The sequence below is a fragment of the Pseudocercospora fijiensis genome, assembly GCF_000340215.1.
Source record: "Pseudocercospora fijiensis CIRAD86 unplaced genomic scaffold MYCFIscaffold_2, whole genome shotgun sequence".
Lineage (NCBI taxonomy): Eukaryota > Fungi > Ascomycota > Dothideomycetes > Mycosphaerellales > Mycosphaerellaceae > Pseudocercospora > Pseudocercospora fijiensis.
In genome coordinates this window covers 3,954,910-3,978,263 of record NW_006921533.1, presented here as the reverse complement: position 1 = coordinate 3,978,263, position 23,354 = coordinate 3,954,910, and the positions used below count along the sequence as shown (strand labels likewise).

At 46.5% G+C, this 23,354-nt stretch overlaps 4 protein-coding genes across 4 annotated transcripts; all 4 read left to right on the top strand.

Annotated features, from left to right (window-relative positions):
* Positions 1-472: 472 nt before the first annotated feature.
* Positions 473-1,368, top strand: MYCFIDRAFT_88301 (uncharacterized protein). The gene is made up of 2 exons (XM_007925370.1): positions 473-661; positions 713-1,368. Exons 1-2 carry the CDS (start codon positions 644-646, stop codon positions 1,172-1,174), a joined length of 480 nt encoding a protein of 159 aa, XP_007923561.1. The 5' UTR covers positions 473-643; the 3' UTR covers positions 1,175-1,368.
* A 457-nt stretch (positions 1,369-1,825) lies between these two features.
* MYCFIDRAFT_88299 (uncharacterized protein) lies at positions 1,826-4,920 on the top strand (the record flags this gene model as incomplete). The annotated part of the gene is made up of 4 exons (XM_007925369.1): positions 1,826-2,623; positions 2,691-2,747; positions 2,872-3,432; positions 3,485-4,920. 4 exons carry the CDS (start codon positions 1,826-1,828, stop codon positions 4,712-4,714), a joined length of 2,646 nt encoding a protein of 881 aa, XP_007923560.1. The 3' UTR covers positions 4,715-4,920.
* Positions 4,921-6,298: 1,378 nt separating this feature from the next.
* MYCFIDRAFT_151195 (uncharacterized protein) lies at positions 6,299-8,105 on the top strand (the record flags this gene model as incomplete). The annotated part of the gene is made up of 1 exon (XM_007925368.1): positions 6,299-8,105. The coding sequence occupies one exon, from the start codon at positions 6,299-6,301 to the stop codon at positions 7,649-7,651; it is 1,353 nt and encodes a 450-aa protein (XP_007923559.1). The 3' UTR covers positions 7,652-8,105.
* A 425-nt stretch (positions 8,106-8,530) lies between these two features.
* MYCFIDRAFT_171984 (uncharacterized protein) lies at positions 8,531-18,895 on the top strand (the record flags this gene model as incomplete). Its single annotated transcript, XM_007925367.1, has 6 exons — positions 8,531-8,561; positions 8,584-8,674; positions 8,706-8,771; positions 8,823-8,903; positions 8,930-8,995; positions 18,886-18,895. The coding sequence occupies 6 exons, from the start codon at positions 8,531-8,533 to the stop codon at positions 18,893-18,895; spliced, it is 345 nt and encodes a 114-aa protein (XP_007923558.1).
* Between the last annotated feature and the right edge of the window lie 4,459 nt (positions 18,896-23,354).

Here is a 23,354-nt window from a genome sequence, read left to right as displayed (position 1 = left end):
TTCAAGCGTGCAAGGAGATGGGGAGAGTTGATCTTGTGTGGAACAAGTTTGTAGGAAAGAAAAGGCGAAGCTGGCCACTTAACTTCCCGACCAAGTGAGGTTTGAACAACAGGCAACGATGTGAGAGTGTCATTAACTAAAACGGCGTTGTAGACAGACTTCCCTCAGGTTTTGCGCGCTGAAGTGAAGTCGGGAGTGAAGTCGGAAGTGAAGTCGTCAATCATTGTCCGTCGTCTGCAAAGCAGAGAGGCTTCATGACACATAATTACCCATTTTCTGCGCAACGATAGAATCGCGACATAGGTGCTGGCTCATGGAGTTGTATGAATTGAGAGAAGAGGATGAGACATTGTTTGGGTCTTGTTTGGGTCTTTGATCCGAGTCCGACGTGCGCAGCAACACGTGACCTGCATGTTGATTGCATGCTTGCTGCGCTGCAGGCTCCACTGCACTCTACTCTCGCCGCACGCGACCTTTGCCTTCGAACAATTCCACAACCTCCCCAGGCCGACGTATAGATTTAAATTTGCTCAACAAGCCACTTCCGGCTCAGAGATGCGATAGTCGATTCGTCCTCCTTCGGCTTCCGACACTTTCTCAGCCAGCCTGCTAGCCAGTCTTCTATTCTGATCAGAACGATAAGATGTTTTGTTTGCGTAGCGTGAGAAAGACGGAGGACAGAGGTTGAGAGGTCATGCTGATTCGTACACAGTGGTTGCCACTCCTCGTCTTCATATCGAGCGCCAGCCCCATTTATATCCTCTGCTTCCTCAGCGCATTCTACTGGCTTCAACGACCATGCGTATATTGCAGCATCCTCCTCTTCGTTCTCGTCTTCTCGATCTTCGACTTCAGCGCAGATTGGTTCGAGCCGCGGTGGAATGGTAATGCGACAGCCCTTACGAAAACAGTGGCCTCGTTTCTGGGAGGAAACTCAACCTTTACCGAGGTGGCTTTAGAGACGGCGAGCCTGGCCGTCTCGGCAATCAACGGTACTGGCGGATCACTAGCAAGCTCAGCGATGGACAATGTGAGGAGCAGGATGGCATCGGAGGCTGGCTCGGCTGTAATCACAACGTTACCGAATGGTCTAAGTGCGTTCGAATGGATACGAAATCTCTTGGACAAACGGCAACTTCGCATACCTTGCCTCGGAGTAGTCGTACGGATATGAAGAACAGGAGCATCAGCATGGCAGATAATGTGGCCACGAGAGACATGACGGCATAGAAGGGCGTTTTGATGAGCATTTACATCGGTTGAGGGACACGGGCTCAGTCTACAAGATACCCTACGACTCCGCTGAGAGCGCGCAATAGGACAAGATTGCGACAGTATGTACAATTGACAACCTAGCACTGCTATTCGATTTGCTACTTGCTATTTGTCTCTCGTATGGTCACGTGCCGATTTGATCGGATGCCGAACAGCGTTCAGGCTTGGCCGAACAGCTCCGATCGCAGTTGCGTGCCTGCTGCAGTCGTGCTACCATTGCCTGTTTGCTTCTGGTCCCTGGAGTGTTAAACTGCGGCACATTCGCATGTTGCTTGCTCCACGCGCCTTTTCGTGGCTCCATCTCGCGCCCAAGCTCCAAGTCCTCCATCCTAGCGGGGCACATACATTGCCTAGCAACAAGATCGCATCTGCCTTCCTCTACCAGCCATCGAGCCGAGCAGCCAATCGATTCGAGCGAAGGACTTTGCATACACATAGAAGTTGTTTTCGATCTTCGAAAGCACGTCCAAGATTTGGTTCTGCTCCAGTCTCCCAACCCGCAGCCAGCATCCGACCCTGCTCGAGCCACGCATCGAGTACTTTGGTCAAGATGGCCACCGATAGAGACGTCCTGCCAGCAGACGTCAAGCCCATCAACTACGCCATTTCTCTGACTGACCTGACTCCTGGTGAGCCATGGACATATCAAGGAAAGGTCGAGATTGAGCTGGAGATCAAGAAGACTGTCACCAGCATCACGCTCAATACGCACGAGTTGAAACTCCACTCTGCCGAGATTGGAGCAGATTCAGGGAAGAATTCCTCATCGATCAAGGCATCTGGGATTGCGTTCGACGAGAAGAATCAGCGAGCTACATTTTCATTCGATCAAGAGCTGCCACAATCTCCCAAAGCTGTGCTTTCAATCTCCTTCGAGGGTACTATGAACAACTCAATGGCGGGCTTTTACCGCTCGAAGTACAAGCCAGCAGCTGAGCCAGCAAAGGGCGTTGCTAAAGATGCGGAGAATCACTACATGTTCTCAACACAGTTTGAGAGCTCGGATGCCCGACGAGCATTCCCATGCTTTGACGAGCCCAACTTGAAGAGCTCCTTCGATTTTGAGATTGAGATTCCCGACGATCTAGTAGCTCTTAGCAACATGTCAGAGAAGCGGACACGGAGGAGCAAGGATGGACACAAGATTGTGAGCTTCGAGAGAACACCAATCATGTCCACCTACCTGTTGGCGTGGGCTTTTGGCGACTTCGAATATGTAGAGGACTTCACAAGACGCAAATACAATGGCAAGAGCTTGCCGGTGAGAGTATACACCACCAAGGGCCTCAAGCAGCAAGGCCAGCTTGCTCTGGAGAGCGCTCACCAAATCGTGGATTATTTCTCCGAAGTATGCCTTTTCACGATAGCCCAGACCAACGTTCCATTACCGAAAGCTTGCCACTAATCTGACACAGGTATTCGACATCGACTACCCGCTTCCAAAGGTCGACCTGCTTGCCGTGCACGAATTCGTAAGTCTTTCCAAAGCTGAGCCTGTTCACTGACATGGGCGGCTGATCATCGCCAGCCCATTATAAGTCTTCCTTTTGGCGGCACAATACTCTGCTCCTGACTTGGCTGACCGATGTTTTATAGTCTCACGGTGCGATGGAGAACTGGGGTCTCATCACCTACCGCACAACCGCAGTTCTCTTCGACGAGTACGCTTCCGATCAGAAATACCGCAACCGAGTCGTCTACGTCGTAGCTCATGAACTTGCACACCAATGGTTCGGAAATCTTGTGACTATGGACTGGTGGAACGAGCTGTGGCTGAATGAGGGATTCGCTACCTGGGTCGGATGGTACGCCGTTGACCATCTGCATCCTGACTGGAACGTCTGGGGTCAATTCGTGACAGACTCGATGCAGATGGCCTTTCAACTGGATTCGCTTCGCACAAGTCACCCAATCGAAGTGCCTGTCAAGAATGCCTTGGAAGTCGATCAAATCTTCGACCACATTTCCTACCTCAAGGGTAGCTCAGTGATTCGCATGCTCGCTGCGCACCTCGGCGTGAAAACATTCTTGAAAGGAGTTTCGGACTACCTGAAGGCTCACCAGTACTCAAATGCCAAGACCAACGACCTCTGGTCGGCGTTGAGCAAGGCTTCAGGACAAGACGTGACAACGTTCATGGACCCATGGATCAGAAAAGTAGGTCTCTTCTCGATCGATTATCGGCGGCAAGATTGCTGACGTTGTGTAGATTGGCTTCCCAGTAGTCACGGTTGCAGAAGAGCCAGGCCAAATCAGCGTCAAGCAATCAAGGTTCTTGACTTCTGGCGAGGTGAAGCCTGAAGAAGATACGACTACCTGGTGGATTCCTCTTGGACTGAAGACCGGTCCCAAGGCTACCGACGCACAGAGAGAAGCGCTTACCACGAAAGAAGATACGTACCGTGACATCGATACCAGCTTTTACAAAGTCAACGCGGACCAGACCGGTTTCTATCGCACAAATCTGCCACCGCCACGACTTGTCGAATTGTCCCGGCATTTAGACAAGCTCTCAGTCGAGGACAAAATTGGCCTCATTGGTGATGCAGCTGCTTTGGCTGTTGCTGGAAATGGCACGACGGCAGCTGTCCTGTCTTTCCTGGAAGGCTTCGTTACGGAAGCAAACTACCTCGTTTGGTCTGAGGTGCTCGCCAGTCTTGGAAAGATTCGTCGTATCTTCGCTACCGACAAGCAAGTGTCAGAAGGTCTACGAAACTACACGCTCAAGCTCGTGACTGCGGCGACAGATAGGATCGGCTGGGACTTCGCGCCTGGCGAGGATTATCTGACAGGACAATTGCGAGCTCTCTTGATCGCCACAGCAGGTCTTGTTGGGCATGAGAAAGTCGTTGCCGAAGCTCAAAAGCGCTTCAAGGAACACTTTGATGGCGACGCAAAGGCCATTCACCCATCGCTAAGAGCTGCGGTCTTCAAGATCGCGATCAAGAATGGGGGAGAAGGTGCGTACAAGACGGTGCAAAAGGAGTTTTTGACGACCACGTCCATTGACGGTCGCGAAATTACACTTCAATCCATGGGACAGGTTCAAACACGCGACTTGGCAATCGACTATCTAAAGTTTGCCTTCGCTGGCAATGTTGCAACACAAGATTTGCACACTGTAGGAGCTTCGCTTGGCAACAACTCCAAGGTCCGCGATACCGTGTGGGCATACATCAAACAGGAGTGGCCAATGATTCGCGAGAAGCTGGGAGGAAATATGGTGGTGCTCGAGCGCTTCTTGAGGATGAGTTTGCAGAAGTTCGCCAGCTCCGACGTTGAGAGGGACATCGCACAGTTCTTTGCCGGCAAGGACAACACTGGCTTCGACCGAGGCCTTGCTGTGGTCAGCGACACCATCAAGAGCAGTGCGCAATACAAAGAGCGTGACTTGGAGAACATTCGCGAGTGGCTGGCAGCACACGGCTACTCGTCCTAGACCTAGACGCATACCTTACCCGATTGAAGGCTCATGGCTGCATCGCACAGCCTGATTGCCATTGCCATTGTGGAGTCTGTCGGCGAAGCTTTCCTGGACTTTCGGGCTAGGAGAATTGGCAGCAATAGCATCGGGACATCGGGACAGTGGAAAAGTACATGTAGTAGGGAGGCAGATCGCCATCAAAGGGGTTGTCTCCTGCTCTGCTGCATGCATTGTCGGCTGTGATTGCTCGCATCTATTGAAGCACTTGCCCCCATTGATCTGCTCCTCACGCGCTCTTGCTATTGTCGAGCGTGTTCGCTCTAGACCCTTCGCCTGCCCTCTTTCCCTCGCGCCACGATTGCTTCCAATTGCGATCCTGCGACTGCACCAGCATCGCCGCTCTTTCCGTTTCGGGGTCTTCGAAGCAAACGCTGCAGCGGCAAGCGCCTCAAAGCAACGCCTTCTTTCCCATCGGCGAAGCACAGCATCGCACCTACATCAACCTTGGCTTCCGGCGCTTCAACACGTTGTCATCGACATCGACACCCTCGACCACACGCGTACTCTTGACCATCTTGGCATCTTATCGAGCGCGTGCCGCCACCTTCTTGTTGCTGCGCCGACACGCACACGCACACGCACACGCACACAGCGATCGCGTCGCCATCACAACCAGATCTAGCCAGCACGCCCATCCGCCGCATCAGTATGGAGTGGACCGGATCTCCGACCAAGAAGGCGTCTGCATCATTCAGCATCTATGATGAGAATACCAACGACCAGGTGCGCTTCGCATTTCTCTCCCATTCGTCCCTCTTGGCTGACCTGTTGCTCTAACAGCTTGGACTGAAGCGCACTTCGACCGCTCTGCCGTTGCCACTGACAACGTCACGACTTGCAAATCGCGGCCCACCTCCACAAGCTCGCCTCCCGCCAGCTAACAAGTTCAACCCATTTCTACCCGCATCCGCCGACATCTATCAGCCCAAGTCCAACATGACTGTCTCTGCTGCTCCAATGACCGACATCCTCGGCAAGCTCAACCTGCAACAAGACCTCTTGTCTCGCCAGAAGCGCGAGCTTGATGAGAACAAGAGCACCTCATCGTCGGCCACCGACCCATATGCTCAGACGCCACCCACCGAAACCTCCGATGGCCGTCCGGACTCTGCCCAGGTGCTTCATCTCCAGAAGCAGCTACAGCAGGCCAATGAGCGTATGGCAGAGATGGGTCTTCAGCTCACTCAGTCTCGTCTGGCACAGCACACCATGCAGGAAGCAATCGGCTCTCCTTTCCCAGCTGCTCAACACCTGGCTGCCAACATTCCTGATCAAGCATTCATGCCATCCACGAATGGTCTTGTCCAGGCCGCTAAGTACAGCCGACCCACGAGTCCATTCGAGCGTGGCAGCTTCAATATGTCTCAGCAGTCGTAAGTCTCCGCTCGCCTCACCTCAACTCACCTCCTTCGCCCACCAATAACGTACACGCCACTGACCTTTCGTAGATTCGATGGTATGCCAGGTTTTGCGCGCACACAGTCGAGCTTCAACTCGAGCTTCAACAGCCGCAATGGCTACACGCCTCCAATCACCCCAATGCCGTTCCAGCAACAGCAGCCTTTTCCACCGCCAAATAATGCCGCTTACCCTCAGCAAGCTCCGGTCGGCACGCGACTGTCTGCAACCGCCGCAGAATTTGGCGTCGGACGTGGCCAGTGGGCCATGCAGCCGCAACACCAGGCGCTCACGTACGCGAGCACCACGGAGCCTCTCAACTATCGCCGTCTACTTGATCGCAACATGAGTTGCAACTGGAAGTACATTGTCGATAAGATCGTCTGCAACAATGATCAGCAGGCATCCATCTTCTTGCAGCAGAAACTCAAGCAAGGCACAGGTGAGCAGAAGTTCGAGATCGTGCAGGCCATCATCGATCAGGCCTACCCACTCATGGTCAACCGCTTCGGCAATTTCCTGGTCCAGCGCTGCTTCGAGCACGGCACCCCAGAGCAGGTTGTTGCCATCGCACAAGCCATTCGCGGTAACACGCTCAACCTCAGTATGGATGCTTTCGGATGCCATGTTGTGCAGAAGGCTTTCGATTGTGTGCCAGAGGAGTACAAGGCCATCATGGTGCACGAGCTGCTTCGCCGAATCCCAGAGACTGTCATCCATCGCTATGCCTGCCACGTTTGGCAGAAGCTATTCGAGCTGCGCTGGAGCGACTCGCCTCCTCAGATCATGAAGTACGTCAACGAAGCACTTCGAGGCATGTGGCATGAAGTCGCGCTCGGCGAGACGGGCAGTCTCGTTGTCCAGAACATCTTCGAGAACTGTCTTGAAGAGGACAAGCGCCCTTGCATAAACGAGGTGCTCTCAAGCATTGATGTCGTTGCCCACGGCCAGTTCGGTAACTGGTGCATCCAGCACATCTGCGAACACGGCTCGATCCCAGATCGTACCCGCGCCATTGACCATGTCATTCGCTTCGCCTCCGAGTACAGCATGGACCAGTTTGCTTCTAAAGTCGTTGAGAAGTGCCTGAAGATCGGCGGCAGCGACTTCCTTGATCGCTACCTTGATCGCGTCTGCGAAGCTCGTCCAGACCGTCCACGCATGCCACTAATTGACATCTCTGGCGACCAATTCGGTAACTATCTCATTCAGTACATTCTCACGCACGGTGATCCAGAGCGTCGTGAGATCGTCGCCGCACACATTCGCAAGCACATGGTCTCGCTTCGTGGCTCCAAGTACGGATCGCGCGTTGCCATGCTCTGCTGCAACCCTGCTGTCGCCACCCGTCCAGGTCCACCAGCTGGCCTTCCGATGCACCGCAACAATGGCGGCTATGGAGGCGACCATCACTTTGGTCAAGGCCCACCTCGCCCATACGGCAATGACCGCCCATACATGGGCCGTGGAGACTATGGAGGCGCATACCGCTGATCAACTGCTCTGCTGCCTCAGCCGCGAAGAATGATTTTCGCCTCATACCCATGATTCTGGACCGAAAGTATCATCGCCATACGTTCGCTCTAATCTACGCTGCCGGCAAGGCACGCCTTTTGCTCGCTGTCTACATTTAAGCTACGCTTGGGATCTTGCCCATGTCGTTGGATGGGAGGCATGTTATCAAGGTTGCTATTTCATCTTGGCAGCTTTGTAACCAGAGCAGTGAGCGTGCTGGTCAGGCTTGCACATCGCCCTACATCTTAGCCATCTCGGAGATGTTTTCCGGTTGTTTCTGTTCATCAAAAGCGAAAAGGAGGTATGAAAGCTCACAAGAAGGAGATTGCTGCTACTGTTTGATATCTTAGCCACGAGTTCGGCTCGAGATGCGTAATGGGTAGTGCTTAAATTCTAGTGTTTCGGATAATGAGAAAATTTGCTGTTTGTATGCAATCAGGCGAGCTGCTGTCATACGCCTGAATCTCTCGTTCATCTGTAAGCTCTAATCTGTGCATATATCAGCTGTACAGTCGAAGTGAGTATGAGTCTTCGAAGAAGATGGTTACGCGTTCACCCTCAACGTTCAAAATAGTCGTCATGCAATGGGCAGATGCACTGCAGGGAAGGAAATGAGTTTTTGGCCAAGTCTAACGAAACCCGTGGCAGGGCGTTCGGCCGCCGTCGCAATCTGTTGAGATGGACGTATGGTGTACTTCTCAACGTCGTTGACTCTTGCCGGCTTACGAAACATTGGGCTGGGAAAGGAAAAGAAGAGGCCACAGCCAGATAAGGAAAATGACCATTTCCTTTTGGGCGGCATGAATAATCCTAGCAACAGCCCTGATTTCGCATGAATTCCTTTTGGGCGGCCGATAGATGCTATCTCACTACTGGCCGAAAGGCACGCGTGCAACATCGACTCATCAAAGTGCACGTTTCCGTTCTGAATAGACCTAATGACCCCCGGTCCATCCCGCAAAAGGTCCGAGTGACTTACTCACCATCTCGCCGCTCGTGGACGTGGCCGGCGTATTTGAGTCCTGCAATGGAGGCAAATGGAACATGAAAAGGTGAGGTCAGAAGAGGATCTATGCCGGGTAGGAGTAGGACTACGAAGGTGAGGGATGAAAAGAAGAGTCCGATATTAGGGCACATTCGGCAAGAATAGGAAGCGTGTCTTTCCGACCGTACTGGCATTGATCAACACTTCGGCCGTGAGATACCGGGTGTCTGGCCTCTCAGATGGACGGTGTAAATGTTTAGAAGCAAGCGCAGAGTCATTATTACCCGAGGAGTACAGAAGGCGTTCTCTTTGTTCTCGCGTTGCATTACCGTGCCAAGGTGTTGTTGTTGTTGTTGTTAATTCCATTTATAGTCCGTTCCTCGGCTAATCCGAGTGCCGCGTATAGCGACCAGCTGCCCTAGGGCGCTATGCCAGACTCTAACTATATAGAAGTATCGTATAAGACGTAGAATATAAACAACTCCGTAAAAGTAGCCCTATAAAGGAAACAAATATCCGTATAAATCCTCCTCGTCGTATAGTCTCTTCGAGATCCTTATTTTATTCTGATTTTTGACCTAATCTAGCCTGCGGCTGTCCGCGTAGCCTCGCCTTCTTTTACTAAGTAGTAACCTAGAGTAGTCTCGGTCTTATCGTCGCGAGTAGGTCTACTACTACTCGAGCGAGAGATAGGGTATTTATCGTCGTCCGCCGAAAGCGTTACGCGCGGTTGCTAAGATCGTCGCCTTCTCCTTATCTATAGACGCCGTTTCGAAGGGTATATATCGTCTAGATAGTATAAGAGGGCTACTCGTCTTATATTATCTAGATTTTAGATACTAGATCCTATCCGTTCTTCTTTATATCGAGCGGTTCGTAAACTATATAAAGACCGGGGACTCTATTAGCCTGTAGTATCCTCCTTCTTAGTACTCGAGTAGGCCGTCGTCGTATACGGGTTACTACGCCGTAGTCGTCGTCGTCTCGAAATTCTCGTTTAAAAAGGGGCTATTTTACGTCGTCGAGGTACGCGAGAACGAATCTCCTCGTCGCGATCGTATCGTTACGGCTAAAAGTAGCGGGCGCAAACCGCTATATAAGGCCGTATTTTAACCCGTATCGTCGTTATCGTCGTCGGTATATAAAGCCGTTGTCGCGTCGTCGATAGGCCTCGGGTTAGGGGCGCGATAGCGTCGTATCTAGGGGTAGGGCGGAGGCGGCGATATCGTGTCTAGAGGCAGGTCTTAGTTTCGCTATAGGCGAACAGCTACTTATACCGCGCACTACGAGAAGGTGCCTGCTAGTCGCGCGGCCTGTGCTAAGGTAAGAGTGCCTACCTAGGGTCTATACGAGTCGTTCGGGAAGCCTACTAATTAGTTAGCAAATGCGAATACCTAGTACCTATAGCTAGTAATATCGTTACTAGTATACTTGTTGCTGCCTTTTCTATAGTAAATTCAACAATTTTAGCTATTATTTAGTTATAAAATGTGCTCCTAGGCGGCTAGCGCGTACCTAGAGGAGTGCGAGCGAAGCTTTCGCCTTATATATACTAAGCTAATTCGGTTCTTTAGACCTCGAAGCTAGACCTCGAAGCTATTACTATTATTATACGATTTAGTTCTATTAGAATAGTTTATTAGAAATAAGTATTTTTATATTTTTGTATTACTATTTTTCTTTTCTAGTATTTTAGATACTACTTTTTTATTTTTAACTTTATATATATTACTTACTTTTATTCTAGTTTTCTCTAATTTTTTATATCTATTACTACTTTTTATACTACTAAAAAAACCATTTTTAATTTTTTTCTTTAATGTCGTTACGAAAACTTCTTTTCCGATCGCGACGATCCTATCGATCCTAGCGATCGCGAGCGATCCCGAGCGATCGCGAGCGATCCCGAGCGATCCTAAGCGATCCCGAGCGATCCCGAGCGATCCCGAGCGATCCTAAGCTATCCTAGAACGATAAATAGGTAACTTATAAAAGTTAGACTTTTGCCTAATACTACACTCAAAATAGAACATTTTTGTTATATATTACTAAGCTGTAAACCTTCTAGATAAAAAGATATAAAGGAAAGAAAATCGCTTTTCTAGACATTTTGCTTCTAATTTATCTTTTTTTCTAGTAGGTTTATAGCTTAGTAATATAGTAAAAAGGTACTCTATTTTTAGTATATTATTTTAAAAAAATATAAAATTTATAGTTTTTCTACGAAACTAAAGCTAGGGAACAGAAATAAGCAATATAGTATTTTGGCTTTTCTAAGTTATACTTTACTATTTTTAGAAATTTAAAAAATAGAACTTAAAGTTCTACCTACTAATAAGAGTATTATAAATTTTGAAGTCTTAATACCTAGTAATTATCCTAGAATCTAGAAAAGAATCTCGAGTGTTTCGAGTGTACTTTTTTTCAAAGTTCTGCTTATTAAGCGTCGGCTTTTGAAAGAAACCTTAACGAAATATCGGCTGCATTTAACGAAACCTTAACGAAAAAAATTTATTTATAAAAAAAACCTACGAAACCGCTAAATTTGACCTATATTAGTACGCAATACCCCGAAATACCTCCTCGTAGTAGTAGTATACGGAGTAGTAGCAGTCGGGCTCTAACTTGCCCCGCGTCCTTTACGTTCCTTGCCCTCGAATTTCGGGACGGGCCGTCCCGAAATTCGCGATCGCGAGGATCCTATCGGACAGGATCGCGAGTAGTCGGAATTTCTAGATCGCGGCGATCCTGTTAGACAAGATCTTTAACGTACGATCCTAAGGATCCTAAGGATTCTAAGGATCCTAAGCGATCCTATCGATAGGATCGTCGCGATCGGTAAAAAAGTTTTCGTAACGGTTTTATAGTTTTTCTATTTAGTATCTTACTTGTTTTACTTACCTATTTTATATTTTCTTATTTATTTTTATTATATGTTTTCTTTTTTCTAATACGTCTAAGTCCTCTTATTTATATCCTTATTTATTACTTATTTTCTATCTTACTACTTAGTGTTATATATCGTATATTATAAAGTAGATAATTATTCTAAGTCTATCTAGGCTTAGAGAAGTATATACTATAGTAGGCTAGGGCCTCTTGCCTAGCCTATGCCTATGCCTACCTTTGTAATAGAATCCCCTAGTCCCGAAATGTCCGCGACTACGTAGATAGTAGACTTAGTATCTACATATATAATAAAAGAGATTTTAGGCTATGCGCCCCTATTTTTCGTCTCGCTATTCTAATTCTTCCTTACCCGCTAATGCTTAATATCCTATTTCCTCTAGCTAGGTCGTTAACGCGCGAGAGTGTAAGAAATACTACTATTCGCTAACTACGGGGTCTCTAGGATGCTCGTTATTAGGTTCTCCTTACTATAGAGGGCGCAGTTCTAGAAAGCGGAGGCCCTTTTTCTTGTTAGTAGGATGCAGACTATTAAAAGTCTCTACGGTAAGCTTTCCGAGCGCCTTATATAGGCCCTTATCGCCGCTCGGTCGTACTAATCTAGATTCTATAGAGCGCGGCAAGCAGTTTAAAGAGGTCGCTTTCCTCTTACCTAAGGAACTATAGTAGCGGTAGGTCTTTTATAGCCTTAATCGCATTCGTAGCGGAGTTAGGTTCTTCAAATATGCGCTAGATAGTATCGATAATTAGAGGTAGACTTGCGGTCGGCTCGTCTTCGTTATTGTATTTAATAGTACCGTCTTCTAACTAGAAATCGGAGAGTATATTTATAAACTCTATAATATCCTTAAGATTAGTAGGGTCGAATTTGCCGTTCTAGGCAGTGCCTTCCTAGTCGAATTAGTTACCGTAGTCTATAACCTCTTTTTAATTCTCTTCTAGTAGTTAGGTAAACGCGGTACCGAACTTCTAATATAATATGATATATCTCTCGTACTATAATCTCTCGTCGGCGTCTAGTTTAGCGAGGTCTTCGTCGTCTGTTACTTAATTATAACCGCTATTTTCGAGCGCGTCGCCGACGGCTCTTACGAAGAAGCCGACGTATTGCTTAAATTCTTACGGGTCGGTATCCTCCTACTAATTTCCTTATAATATAGCTAAGGCCTTCCGAAAGGCGTCGTCGTCCTATTTATAGTCCTATATCGCCTCGATTAGTAAGCTACGGCTATCGTCGATAGACGTAGGCTCCGGCGGAATTTACTAGACTATCTTTACGAGGCGGGTATATATTAGCTCTACGAAATATAGCTATTTTACGGCCTCGAGCTTATCGAGAATATCCTCCCTAGGGGGCTAAAACGCGTTATCTATAGTAGACCTAGAGTATCCGTTATCCTTAGTCGCGATTTGCTATAGTAGGCGTCCGCCGCTTCGGTCGTCGAGTTCCCGCGCGAAGTGCTTAAGCAGCTATCTAACGTCGTTATCTCCCTTATAGTAAACGATAGTCGCCTAGGGTATAGGCTAGATCTCGTTATTCCCGTCTATTAGAACGAGCGCCTTTATCTAGTACCGAAGGATAGCGGCCTTTAATAGTAAAGGTACCGCCGATATAAGGAGCTTACTTATTAGGTAAAGTATTAAGCAGTCGCCGTTTTGTTAAATAACGTTTATTATTTGCTTAGAGGCGTAACTTAGTATCTAGTTCGTCTAGTTACGGAAAGCGTTTATATCTACGTCTCTATTGTCTCTAGATATACTAGTAACGAAATCTCGATTCGAGAAAGGGTCGGTTTTACTAATCTTCTCGATCTTGTCTTAAGCGGATACTAGCATTTAGGAGACCTAGAAGTAAATGTTTCCGTACTCGTAGTTAAAATTTAACGCGACTAGTATTAGATAGTAGAGGTAGGCTTTCTATTCTTTATCTAGGAACATCGCGAAGATAAGCTAGCTAGTATTAGTATTAAGTTCGTAAAAAGCTACTAAGCGGCGGATAAAATCCTTCTCCTATTCCCTTAATAGACGTAGCTTATTACCGGGTAGCACCCGCCCTAAGTCTACGTTATAGAAAGCTATTATAAGTCTCGGAAAGTCGAAATAGCTCGTAGGGAGGCGGATCGTCGAATCCGTAAGGAGCTCTTAGGGAGATAGTCCTACGTAGACGGCAGCGTCTATAGGTAAGATCTCCTCGTCTACGCGAGTTATAAGCTTACTTAAGTCTAAATTGCCCTTACTAGTTGCTTTCTCTAGCGCCGCAGTTTACGCTTTAGTAGACTTAGCCTTTCCTACTATTACGGCCTTCCCGGCGGGCGCCTTTATAGATTTGCCTTTCTTAGTACCTAGTTCGGCTTTGCTATCGTCGGCTTTAGTAGACTTAGCCTTTTTAGTAGTAGTTAGCGGGTCGGCTTTAGTCGACTTAGCTTTTTTAGTAGTAGTTAGCGGGTCGGCTCTACTATTATCGGCTTTAGTAGACTTAGCCTTTTTAGCGGCAGTTAGGGCCGACGTAGGCGCATCCTTACGCTTTCTAGCTATCGAGGTAGAGGCGGCCTTCTATACTTTCGCGGCTTTCTAGGCTGCTTTCTAAGCCTTTGCGTCGGCCTGCTTCTAGGCCTTCTATTCTTAGAGTTTAGCCTTGAATTTCTTAGTCTATATAGATATCCTCTAGTCGATTGCTTTCTTCTACTTTATATAGTCGGAATATAGTAGTATCGCCGGGCGTTAGTGTCCGTCCTTCGTTATTATTTTAGCCTTTTCCTTATAGTAGGCTAAAGAAATATCCTAGAAGATTATGCCTTAGGTAGCTAGTATAAGACTTAATATTAGATCTATTAGTAGGGCGCGTAGGCCTAGCGGGAAACGGCCTAACTATATCTAAAAGTTGCGAATAACGCGCTCGAAATCCCTAGTAATATCGCTATATTCTAATTGCTACTTCTCGTCGTCTATAAGCGCTGTAATTAGCTATATATATATCGAGCGCTATATTTTTAGCTATTTGCTCTAAAGAATTAGCGCTAGGTAGGGTTTAGGGAAGATATCGTAGATAGACTCGAGGTCGGCGACAATTCTCTACCTTAGATCTGCCTTATAACGCTCGACTATGTCGGCGATTAGTCCGGCGAAATAACTCGCTACCTCTATATAGTTTGCAAAGCAGTATACTCCTTCTGTAACCTAGTATACTAGCGCGTAGTAGGCGACGGTAATAGGCGTTATTTCGCCTTAGTAAATCGTCTAAAAAGCCGTTACGTAAGTAAGACTGTCTCGCTCGTATCTTAGGACGGCGTAGTCTAGTATTATAAGGTCCTCTAGAGCCTTAGAGGCGTACAAGATCGAGTTATTTGTAGAGAAATCGCCTTCGTTAATATCGTATAGTAGCTTATTACCGGCGGTCGCCTACTCGAGTAAGCGTACGTTAGCACTATAGTAAGGGTTTTTCGGTCTACTCTAGCCTTTCCTTATCTATCTAGAAGGATAGATCTCGCCTATACTCTTCTAAATCGCCTTAGGCTATTCGCTAGGGGAGGCGTATTACTAATTTACGTACTTTTCGGAACTGTATATAGAATCTAGGTTAATAAGCGCCGTCTTAAATTCGTTAAGGCTAAAATATAATAGCTAGACCGATACGAGGTATACCGCTAGTCTATTAGGTAAAATGTTAATAAGCTAATCTGCCTATAGTACTATACGCGCGCCGAGGATAGCCTTCTTCCTAGCTTAGGTAGGCTTCTCGTCGTCGGCGTCGAAATCGTACTCGTCTTTAAAAGAGGCGAGGTCCGGCTAGAGATAGTTACTATATACGTCGTAGCCCTTATTATCCTTTTTTCTAAACTTCCTTTTATACTAGTCGAGCTTAGCTTTCGAGGCCTTCTTAATATCGGCGAGACGCGTAGCGCGCTCGCCCTCTATTTCTAATTCGATCTATAGGGCCTTATAGTTGTCGTCTTTAAGGCCCTCTTCTTTCGATTCCTTACGATAGACCTAGCGTCTAGCCTTAGTCTCTATACTGTCGCAAAGCTTCTATTTATAGAGGTCGAGGCGTTCGCGACCCTACTAATCGTAGGTATCGTAATAGTACGGCGCGTTGGCGTTATAGCTAGTCTCTAAGATATAATATAGGCGATTGCCTAAGGCGCTAATCGTCTTATAGACCTAAGGTATAAGCGTATACTCGATTCGAGGAGTACCGAAAGCTATATACCGCTTAGCGTAGATAGGAGCTACGGGTAACTATAGTACTAAAGCCTTTTCCGGCCTACTATTCGTTGCAATCTTATATAGGAGTTTGTGTTCGCGCCGTATTATACTATTAATAGAACGTACTAGTATGCCTAGTACGTCCGAGACAGCGTTAGCCTTATACCTAGCCCTATCGATATACGAGAGCATATTAGAAAACCTCGGCACCTTGTCTAGATATAGTATACGTAGGATTTCGCCCGGCTTAGGTAGTGCGATAATAAGACGCTTCGTCTTAGGCGCCTATCTCTTAGTAGCCTACTAACCCTACTCTTCTTCTCCGCTGTTATCGGAAACCTCTTTCTTAGCCTCGTCGTTATCCTATCCTTGCTCTTCCCTATTAGTAGGTATAGCCTGCCTTGCTACTACTCCTCTATTATTTAGAGTAGCAGATTAACTATCCTCGGGATTTCCCCTATTTCTAGTAGTATCCTTATTCTTAGTTCTAGAAACAAGCTCCCCTTCCTTATTATTAGTTTTTTTATTTTCATTTTCTTCGTTTTTATTCTCTTTATTCTTATTCTCTTTATTTTTATTCTCTTTATTCTCGGGAATAGGCTCCCGTCCTCTATTTCCCTTATAGTTATTAAACCTATCTTCTCTATCTATTTCTATTACCTCGGAATTCTCTCTATTCTCTACTTCGTTGCCTTATTCTATTCCCTTAGGGTCTTTGCCGCGCTATAGCAATATTATTACCTAGCCGGACGGAGGCGTTTCGGGGATACCGCCTAGTAGAGGCATATACTCTAGTAGAGGCGTATCTTCCTAACCGAATATTATCGCGCCGCGCTTCTACTAAAACTTCGACCCTCCGGCTATATCGGTAGTAATGCTTCTTTATAATGCTTGTTTAATATTACTATAATATAGATAGCTATAGTTATACGCCTCGTATACTTGTTGCGCCTCGTAGCCGTATATATTATTATTATTATTAATTCGAGCGATAGTTGAAATATTACTTCGGCGATATAGTCCGAGCTTCTATATACTATGTTTAATAACAGTCGCGCGGGTACGCAAACCTTATTCTAGCCGCGTATGTCTAATAGATAGAAGGCGCTAGAATAGTCGGAAGTAAGGGTATAAGAGAAGGATAAAGTAGCCTCTTAGGCCTAATGTCTAGGTCTATAATACGTACAAGATCTGTCTAGGTAATTTTCCCGGAAAACTTCTTAGATTTCTCCTAATAGGGGAAAAACCTATAGCTATAGATCGAGGTACCGATTCGCGGTAATTAGAGGGAAACGTAGCGTAGTAAAAAAGGACGGTAAGGTATCGTTATAGAGGATTCTACGATGCGCCCCTACCTATATATTTAGTAGGGCTAGAGTATCTCGCTATCGCTAGATCTCCTCCTTAGTAAGGCGTCTTACCGTCGGGATAAGCGCCCTAGCCTTTAGTTTACGCGATCGGGCGTTAGATACGGTTAGTAGACCTAAGGTCTTAGCCTATTTCCGGGCGTCGTAGCTACCGCTATCGTAGAAGCGATATGCGTCTAAGCTAATCGATTCGCTTAACGTAGCATTTTTACTTGCTAGCGAAGTTAGCTAGTTCGGGTCTATATCGGTAGCCGACTAACCTATCTACGCTTCCTAGGCGTCGGGTTAGGTAACCTTCTTAATAGACTTAGGGTCGCTATCTTCCGCGTAGTTCGGCCTTCTACCTCCTCTTAGCGGCTATCGTCTTATAGGCTACATATCTCGCTGTAGCTATTTCTCTTTATTATTATTAGGCTAGAGTCGCTTTACTATCGGCGCGACCTACGTAGGCATTCGCAATATTAGGGATAGTTTTATCTAACTAATCTGCTTATCCGTAATTTAGGAGTCCTCGAACTAGTCGATTAGGTAAGCGTTTGTTAGGATATCGTTAGAAGTAAGGGTATATAAGACGAGTATTAGGTTATATAGCAATATAATAGCCTCTATCCGCAATACTAGAATAATCTTAGGAAATCTAAAAGAGAGGGAAGCGTAGTGCCTCTTTTATTCCTACCGATAGGGGTAAGCGACGTAGCCTTTATAGGCTTAAGCGACGTAGCCTACCGGGGGTCCGCCGTCGGACTCTAGTCCGTCGGGAAAAGCTCGGCTTATCGCGACTCCTACGGGAATAGACCGATTCTATTAGCCTACTACTAAGATCTTTATAGGCGCCTCCTCTCTAGGCTAGTGTCCTTAGTAGCTAAACCGCCTACCTACTCCGGTATGCGTCGCGATACCGGCTAGCATATAAGCTAGATGCTATCGTAGCCCGTAGGCAGCCCGCCTACGATATCTAGGGTCTCGATGCCTAAGGCTAGGCTTTCGGGCCGCTCTGCCGCTCTAGCCGGCTAAGCTTTATATATAGCGTATAGGCCCCTCTTTCGATATTACTACTATACGCCTATATAGCGCGCCTATTAGCTAGGACTCTCCTATTTCCTTATATTTCTATTGCTCTCTACTAGTACGGGCGATACGCGTACGGCTTTATAATCCTATTGCTAGTTAGGTTGTTTGTTTTAGTTACGTAGTTGCTAGGTTAGCCGCTATTCCGCTATCGCTCCGTAGGTAGTAACGCGTAGACCCTTATAATAAGGCGACGCGCCCTCGTTCTATTCTCGCACCTATACCTATATACACTTCGCGATCGTAAGCGCCCCGCTACTATATTACCCTCTATTTCGCTATAGCCCTAACCTACATTCCCCTATCGACCCGCTTATTACTAGGAGGAGACTTATAGTATAGCTAGCGCCTATATTGCGGGCTATCGCCCTAACGGCCGTAGTAGCTATTAGGAAATTCGTAAGCTAGTAGAGGCCTTATCGGAGGATTCTAACTACTAGTAGCGACCTAAAGACCTCGCTACGACCGCGGCAGTTATAGTTATCTCTTATAAGCGCTACGCTAAGTCCCTCGCCGGAGGTGCGCTTTACAAGCGCGTAGCTTATCGAGCGTATAATAAGTGCTAACGCCTATATAAGGGGGGCTACGAGGAGGTACGTTTTCTCGATACCGCCGTCGGTCCGCCTACTAACCTCCTATAGTTAGGTCCCGCCTAGCAAGGCCGCATTAACTGTGTCCGTTAGCTCTATTTAGATTATCGTCGCGTAGTAGACTATCTTACCGACGGCGTTAATAATACTAATAAGCGCTATACTATCGTTCGCGCCTCTCGTCGGGCTACGACTACGGCTCGTATACTATTCCTAGCTATATGTACTCTAAACCGTACTATTCGATTAGTCGAGGTAGAGTTAAACCGTAGTAGTCTCGTATAGAGCATTAATATATAGCCGCCTCGTTCTATATAGGATTATTAGAGCCTAGTACTAGCGTAGTAGCTACTCGATTCTAGCAATTACCCCTCGTAGCGTACTTTATCGCGCGTCTTAGGCTCTCTCGCGGTATGTTCTGCCCCCTGTCTGCCTACAGTAATATTACTAACCTTATTAGCATCTATCCGAGTACGCCGTACGTACTAACGACCGCCTAGATTGCGCTATTGTAAACGAGTAGTAGAACTAACTACCTATTACTCTAAGCAAGCGTCGTCCGCGCTCCGACTAGGGTACGCCTCTCCTATTAGCTATACTTAACGCTACGCTAGTTACTACTAAGCGTACCTACGGCGATGTATTTACTAATTTAGAGGACAAATACGTTACGTTAGTCTACCGTTCCCGCCGTCGTTCCGTAGGCAGTCCTCGTTCTATCCTCTATATAGGCAGCTCTAGCTCTAGCTCTAGCAACACCGTTCGCTAGCGCGACGCCCTCGGTAGCGAGTTAACGATTAACCTATCTCCTAAGAAGGTACTATGCCGCAATCTTACTAAGGAATTTTAGCGTATACGTAGCGTAGACTCCTCTAGCGACGAGGAAGATTTAGAAGAGGAGGTAGCTAGCCGTAGTTCGCCTAAGAAGCTTAGTAGTACTAACGACTTGCCTAATATATTTACTCCTACTCGCTAGTGTCGCGCCTGCGTACCTATACTATTACCTAAGGCAGAGCGCACTCCGGCCGCTCTTACGGCTATTAAGCGTACTACTCTATACGATACCGGTAGTCGCACTACTGTTTAGTAAGAGATCCGACGTTATTAGGATAGCGAGGTAGTATTTACTAGTCGTACTAATCCTCCTACCTATATTCGCGGTACTAAGATCGCCGCGCTATCGCTACGTAAGCGTACTCGCACTTAGCCCGCTAAGGTTTCCTAGGATCCTAATAGTCTCTCTACTTCTAGCGATACCGACAGCGAGGGCAGCCTACTATCCGATAGCTCCTATAATCCTACGGCTATGTCTAGTAGGCTTAGCTCGCCCTCGCTACCTCTACGTCGCGCTCGTACCCCTCGCTAGGCTAAGCTATACCGCCGTCGCGGCAATAGTAGTATCTAGGAGTTAAGCGATATAGATAAGGACGAGGACCTTATAGAAGTACGTACTATACGCTCTAGTACGCTACTTCTACGTACTCCTCGTCGTAGCTCTATCGGCGACGAAGATAGTAGTATACTAGTTAATATTAGTACTAGTCGCTCCGTAGGCGGTCTGCCTACTATTACTACTTTATAGTAATAGCCTACCCTAGCGACTACTACTATAGGCAGTGCTATTAAGGCTGCCGGCGTTGCTACGTAGGTAGGCCTTAGAGCTTTCTAGGCGTAGAAGATGTTTAAAGGCAATAACTAGCTACGTATATACTTACCTCTATCGCCTTACTAACGGCTCGGGCGCTATAAGGCCCTTTCCTCTATATTAAGGCCTAGTTAGGAGCCTAGATCCTACTATTCTATATAAGATAATAGCTCCGTAGGCGGTCCGCCTACTCGTCGAGCTCTAGTGTTCTTATAAACTTTTTAGTTTAATAGTAGCCGGTTGCGGCTACCCTACTATATAGTAATGCAATAATTCTATACTTATCCTTTTTTCTTCTTTCCTTTTCTACGCCTATTATTCGCTTTCTCCTAGTCTTCGAGAAGCTTATCTATATTTTCAAAGTTTTTTTTACCTTCCTAGGTATTATACGTCTCGTTATAGCCCTTCTAGCGTAGGCGATACTACGTCTGTCTATCTTTGCTTCTTTTATCGACGATCTTCTCTACCTCCTATACCTTAGTACTATCTAGAAGAATCTCGGGCGCGGCTATATTCGCCTATTCTTCGCCGGCTCTTCTATAGTAAGGGCGTAATAGGGATATATAGAAGACGTTATAGATCTAGTAGGTAGATAGAAGTGCTAGGCGATACGCTTACGTTCTAATAGCTTTTTCTACTTAGAAAGGCCCTACGAATCGCATTCCTAGCTTACGGCTAGGCTAACGCAATTTTAGGTTCTTTATACTTAGTAGGACAAGGTCGCTCTTCTCTAGCGTTAGTATTGTATACCGCCTATTGTACGCTTTCTGCTAGTAGGCTTGCGCTCGATATAGGTGCTCCGTCGCAATCTTACGCGCGCTTCTTAGCTATTCTATTCTATCCGTTACTACTAGTACCTCCCCCTCTCGCTATACGTCCTCGTATAGTTCCGACTATCTTAGGTGTTTACTATTAATAATAAAGAAGGGTGTCTCGCCTATACTAGAATGCTTAGAGTTATTATATGCAAATTTAGTAAAAGGCAGTTGCTATACCTAGTCCGTCTACGCTTCGCTAATAAAAGAACGTAGGTAACCTTCTAAAGTCTAGTTCTAAACTTCCGTTTAGCTATCGGTTTAAGGATAGTACGTAGTAGATAGCCGTCGTTTTATCTAGTACTAATAGCAGAGTTTAGTCTAAAAGCCTAACGTAAATAGCGACCCTCTATCGGTAACAATCCCGTCTAGTATCCTAAATCTCGATATAACCCTTTCGAAGAAGTATTCCGCAAAGTCTAGCGTCTTCTAGGTTTCCTATATAGGGATATATAACGCTATTTTAGATAGCCTATCGACAATTACGAGGATGCTATTATATACGGAGCCCTTATGTTTCGCTAGCGGTAGCTTAGTAATAAAGTCTAAGCTAATTTCTAACTAGATCTTAGAGGGCACTAGCAAGCTCGCGAGCTTTCTATACGGTAGCTAGCGATTCGCCTTACTCCTCTAATAAATAGGATACGTTTTAACGTATTCCTTAACGTCTCGTTCTATCTCCGGCTAGTATAGCGATCGGTACGCTAGTGCTAAAGTCTTTAGTGCGCCGAAGTGGCCCGCTAGTTTTAAATCGTAGTATATAGATAAGACTTCCTAGCGGACCGATTGTTCCTCTAGAATATATAGTCTACCCTTATATCGAAGTAGGCCTTTCTTATTAAATCTCTATTTCTAGAGCCTACTAGTATTCGTTCGTTCCCCCGGCTTATCTCTCTTCTACTAGATAAAGTCGTCGCAGCGCTATAGCTAAGCGACGAGGCTAACGAAGGGTCTCGAGACGTCTATCGATATAGTTTCGCTAGCTAGTAGTATCCTAGCGACCGAGCGTAGCACGCACTATATATATTTAGTAGCACTAGCGAGTTAGGACGTCTCGCTCTTAGTTCCCGCCTTCTCTCCGATAGCGGAGCCTAAGATCTCCTTAGTCGTAGATTCCCTTAGTCTACTAGTTGTTATAGCCCGGGCGTAAGTAACGCGAACTACCTACGGTATTACTTCGCTATCTGCTAGTAACAGTTTTCGCTAGAGGGTTAGCAATAGTTAGTTTACCGCCTAGTTCTCGGTCTAATAGTCCTATCTCTTTAACGGACCGTCGGCGGGATTATTCTTCCTAGCCTAGTAGTAAATCTCGAAGTTAAAACCTCCGAGGAATATAGCCTATCGTACTTAACGAGGGTTTAGCCGTTAGACCGTCTAGATAGTTTTAAGATTGTTATAGTTAGTAAAGACCTAGACGGGTTTCGCTAGGCTACTAAAGTAGTAACGCTAAGTCCTAAAGTAATATACGATTACGAGGAGTTCTTAGTTATAAGTCTAGTAGTTCCGTTCCGCCTCGATTATCTTCCTCGAGGTAAACGCTACTAGGTGCTAAAGGCTATTATCCTAAAGCTAGGAAACGATGCCTAATAGCTTGAAATCTAAGGCGTCGGTTTCTAAGCGAAGGTCCTTTAATAGGTCGAAGTGTCGTAGCACTAGCGCGGTCGTAAACCGCTTCTTTAGTAGCTTAAAAGCGCCCTACTATCTAGCTCCCTAATTCTACGGTATATCCTTTTTAAGGAGGTCGGTAATTAGGGCGACTACCTTCGAATATCTATCGATAAAGCGTCGGTAGAAGTTAGCAAATCTAAGGAAGGATTGCACTTCTTAAATCGACTTAGGTATCGGCTACTCCGTAATAGTAGACACCTTCTCTAGGTCGGTAGCGACCCCCTATCGGTTAACGCGAAAACCTAGGAACGCGACCTCTTTAGTAGCGAAGGTGCACTTCTTAATGTTATAGAACAAGTCGGCGGCCTATAGGCGGTTAAGGATTCTACGTACGGTAGCCTAGTAGCTTTCTAGGCTATCGCTATAAGTATAGATTAGGATATCGTCTAGATATACTATATAGATATCGTCTAGTAGGCCGGCTAGAGCGCGGT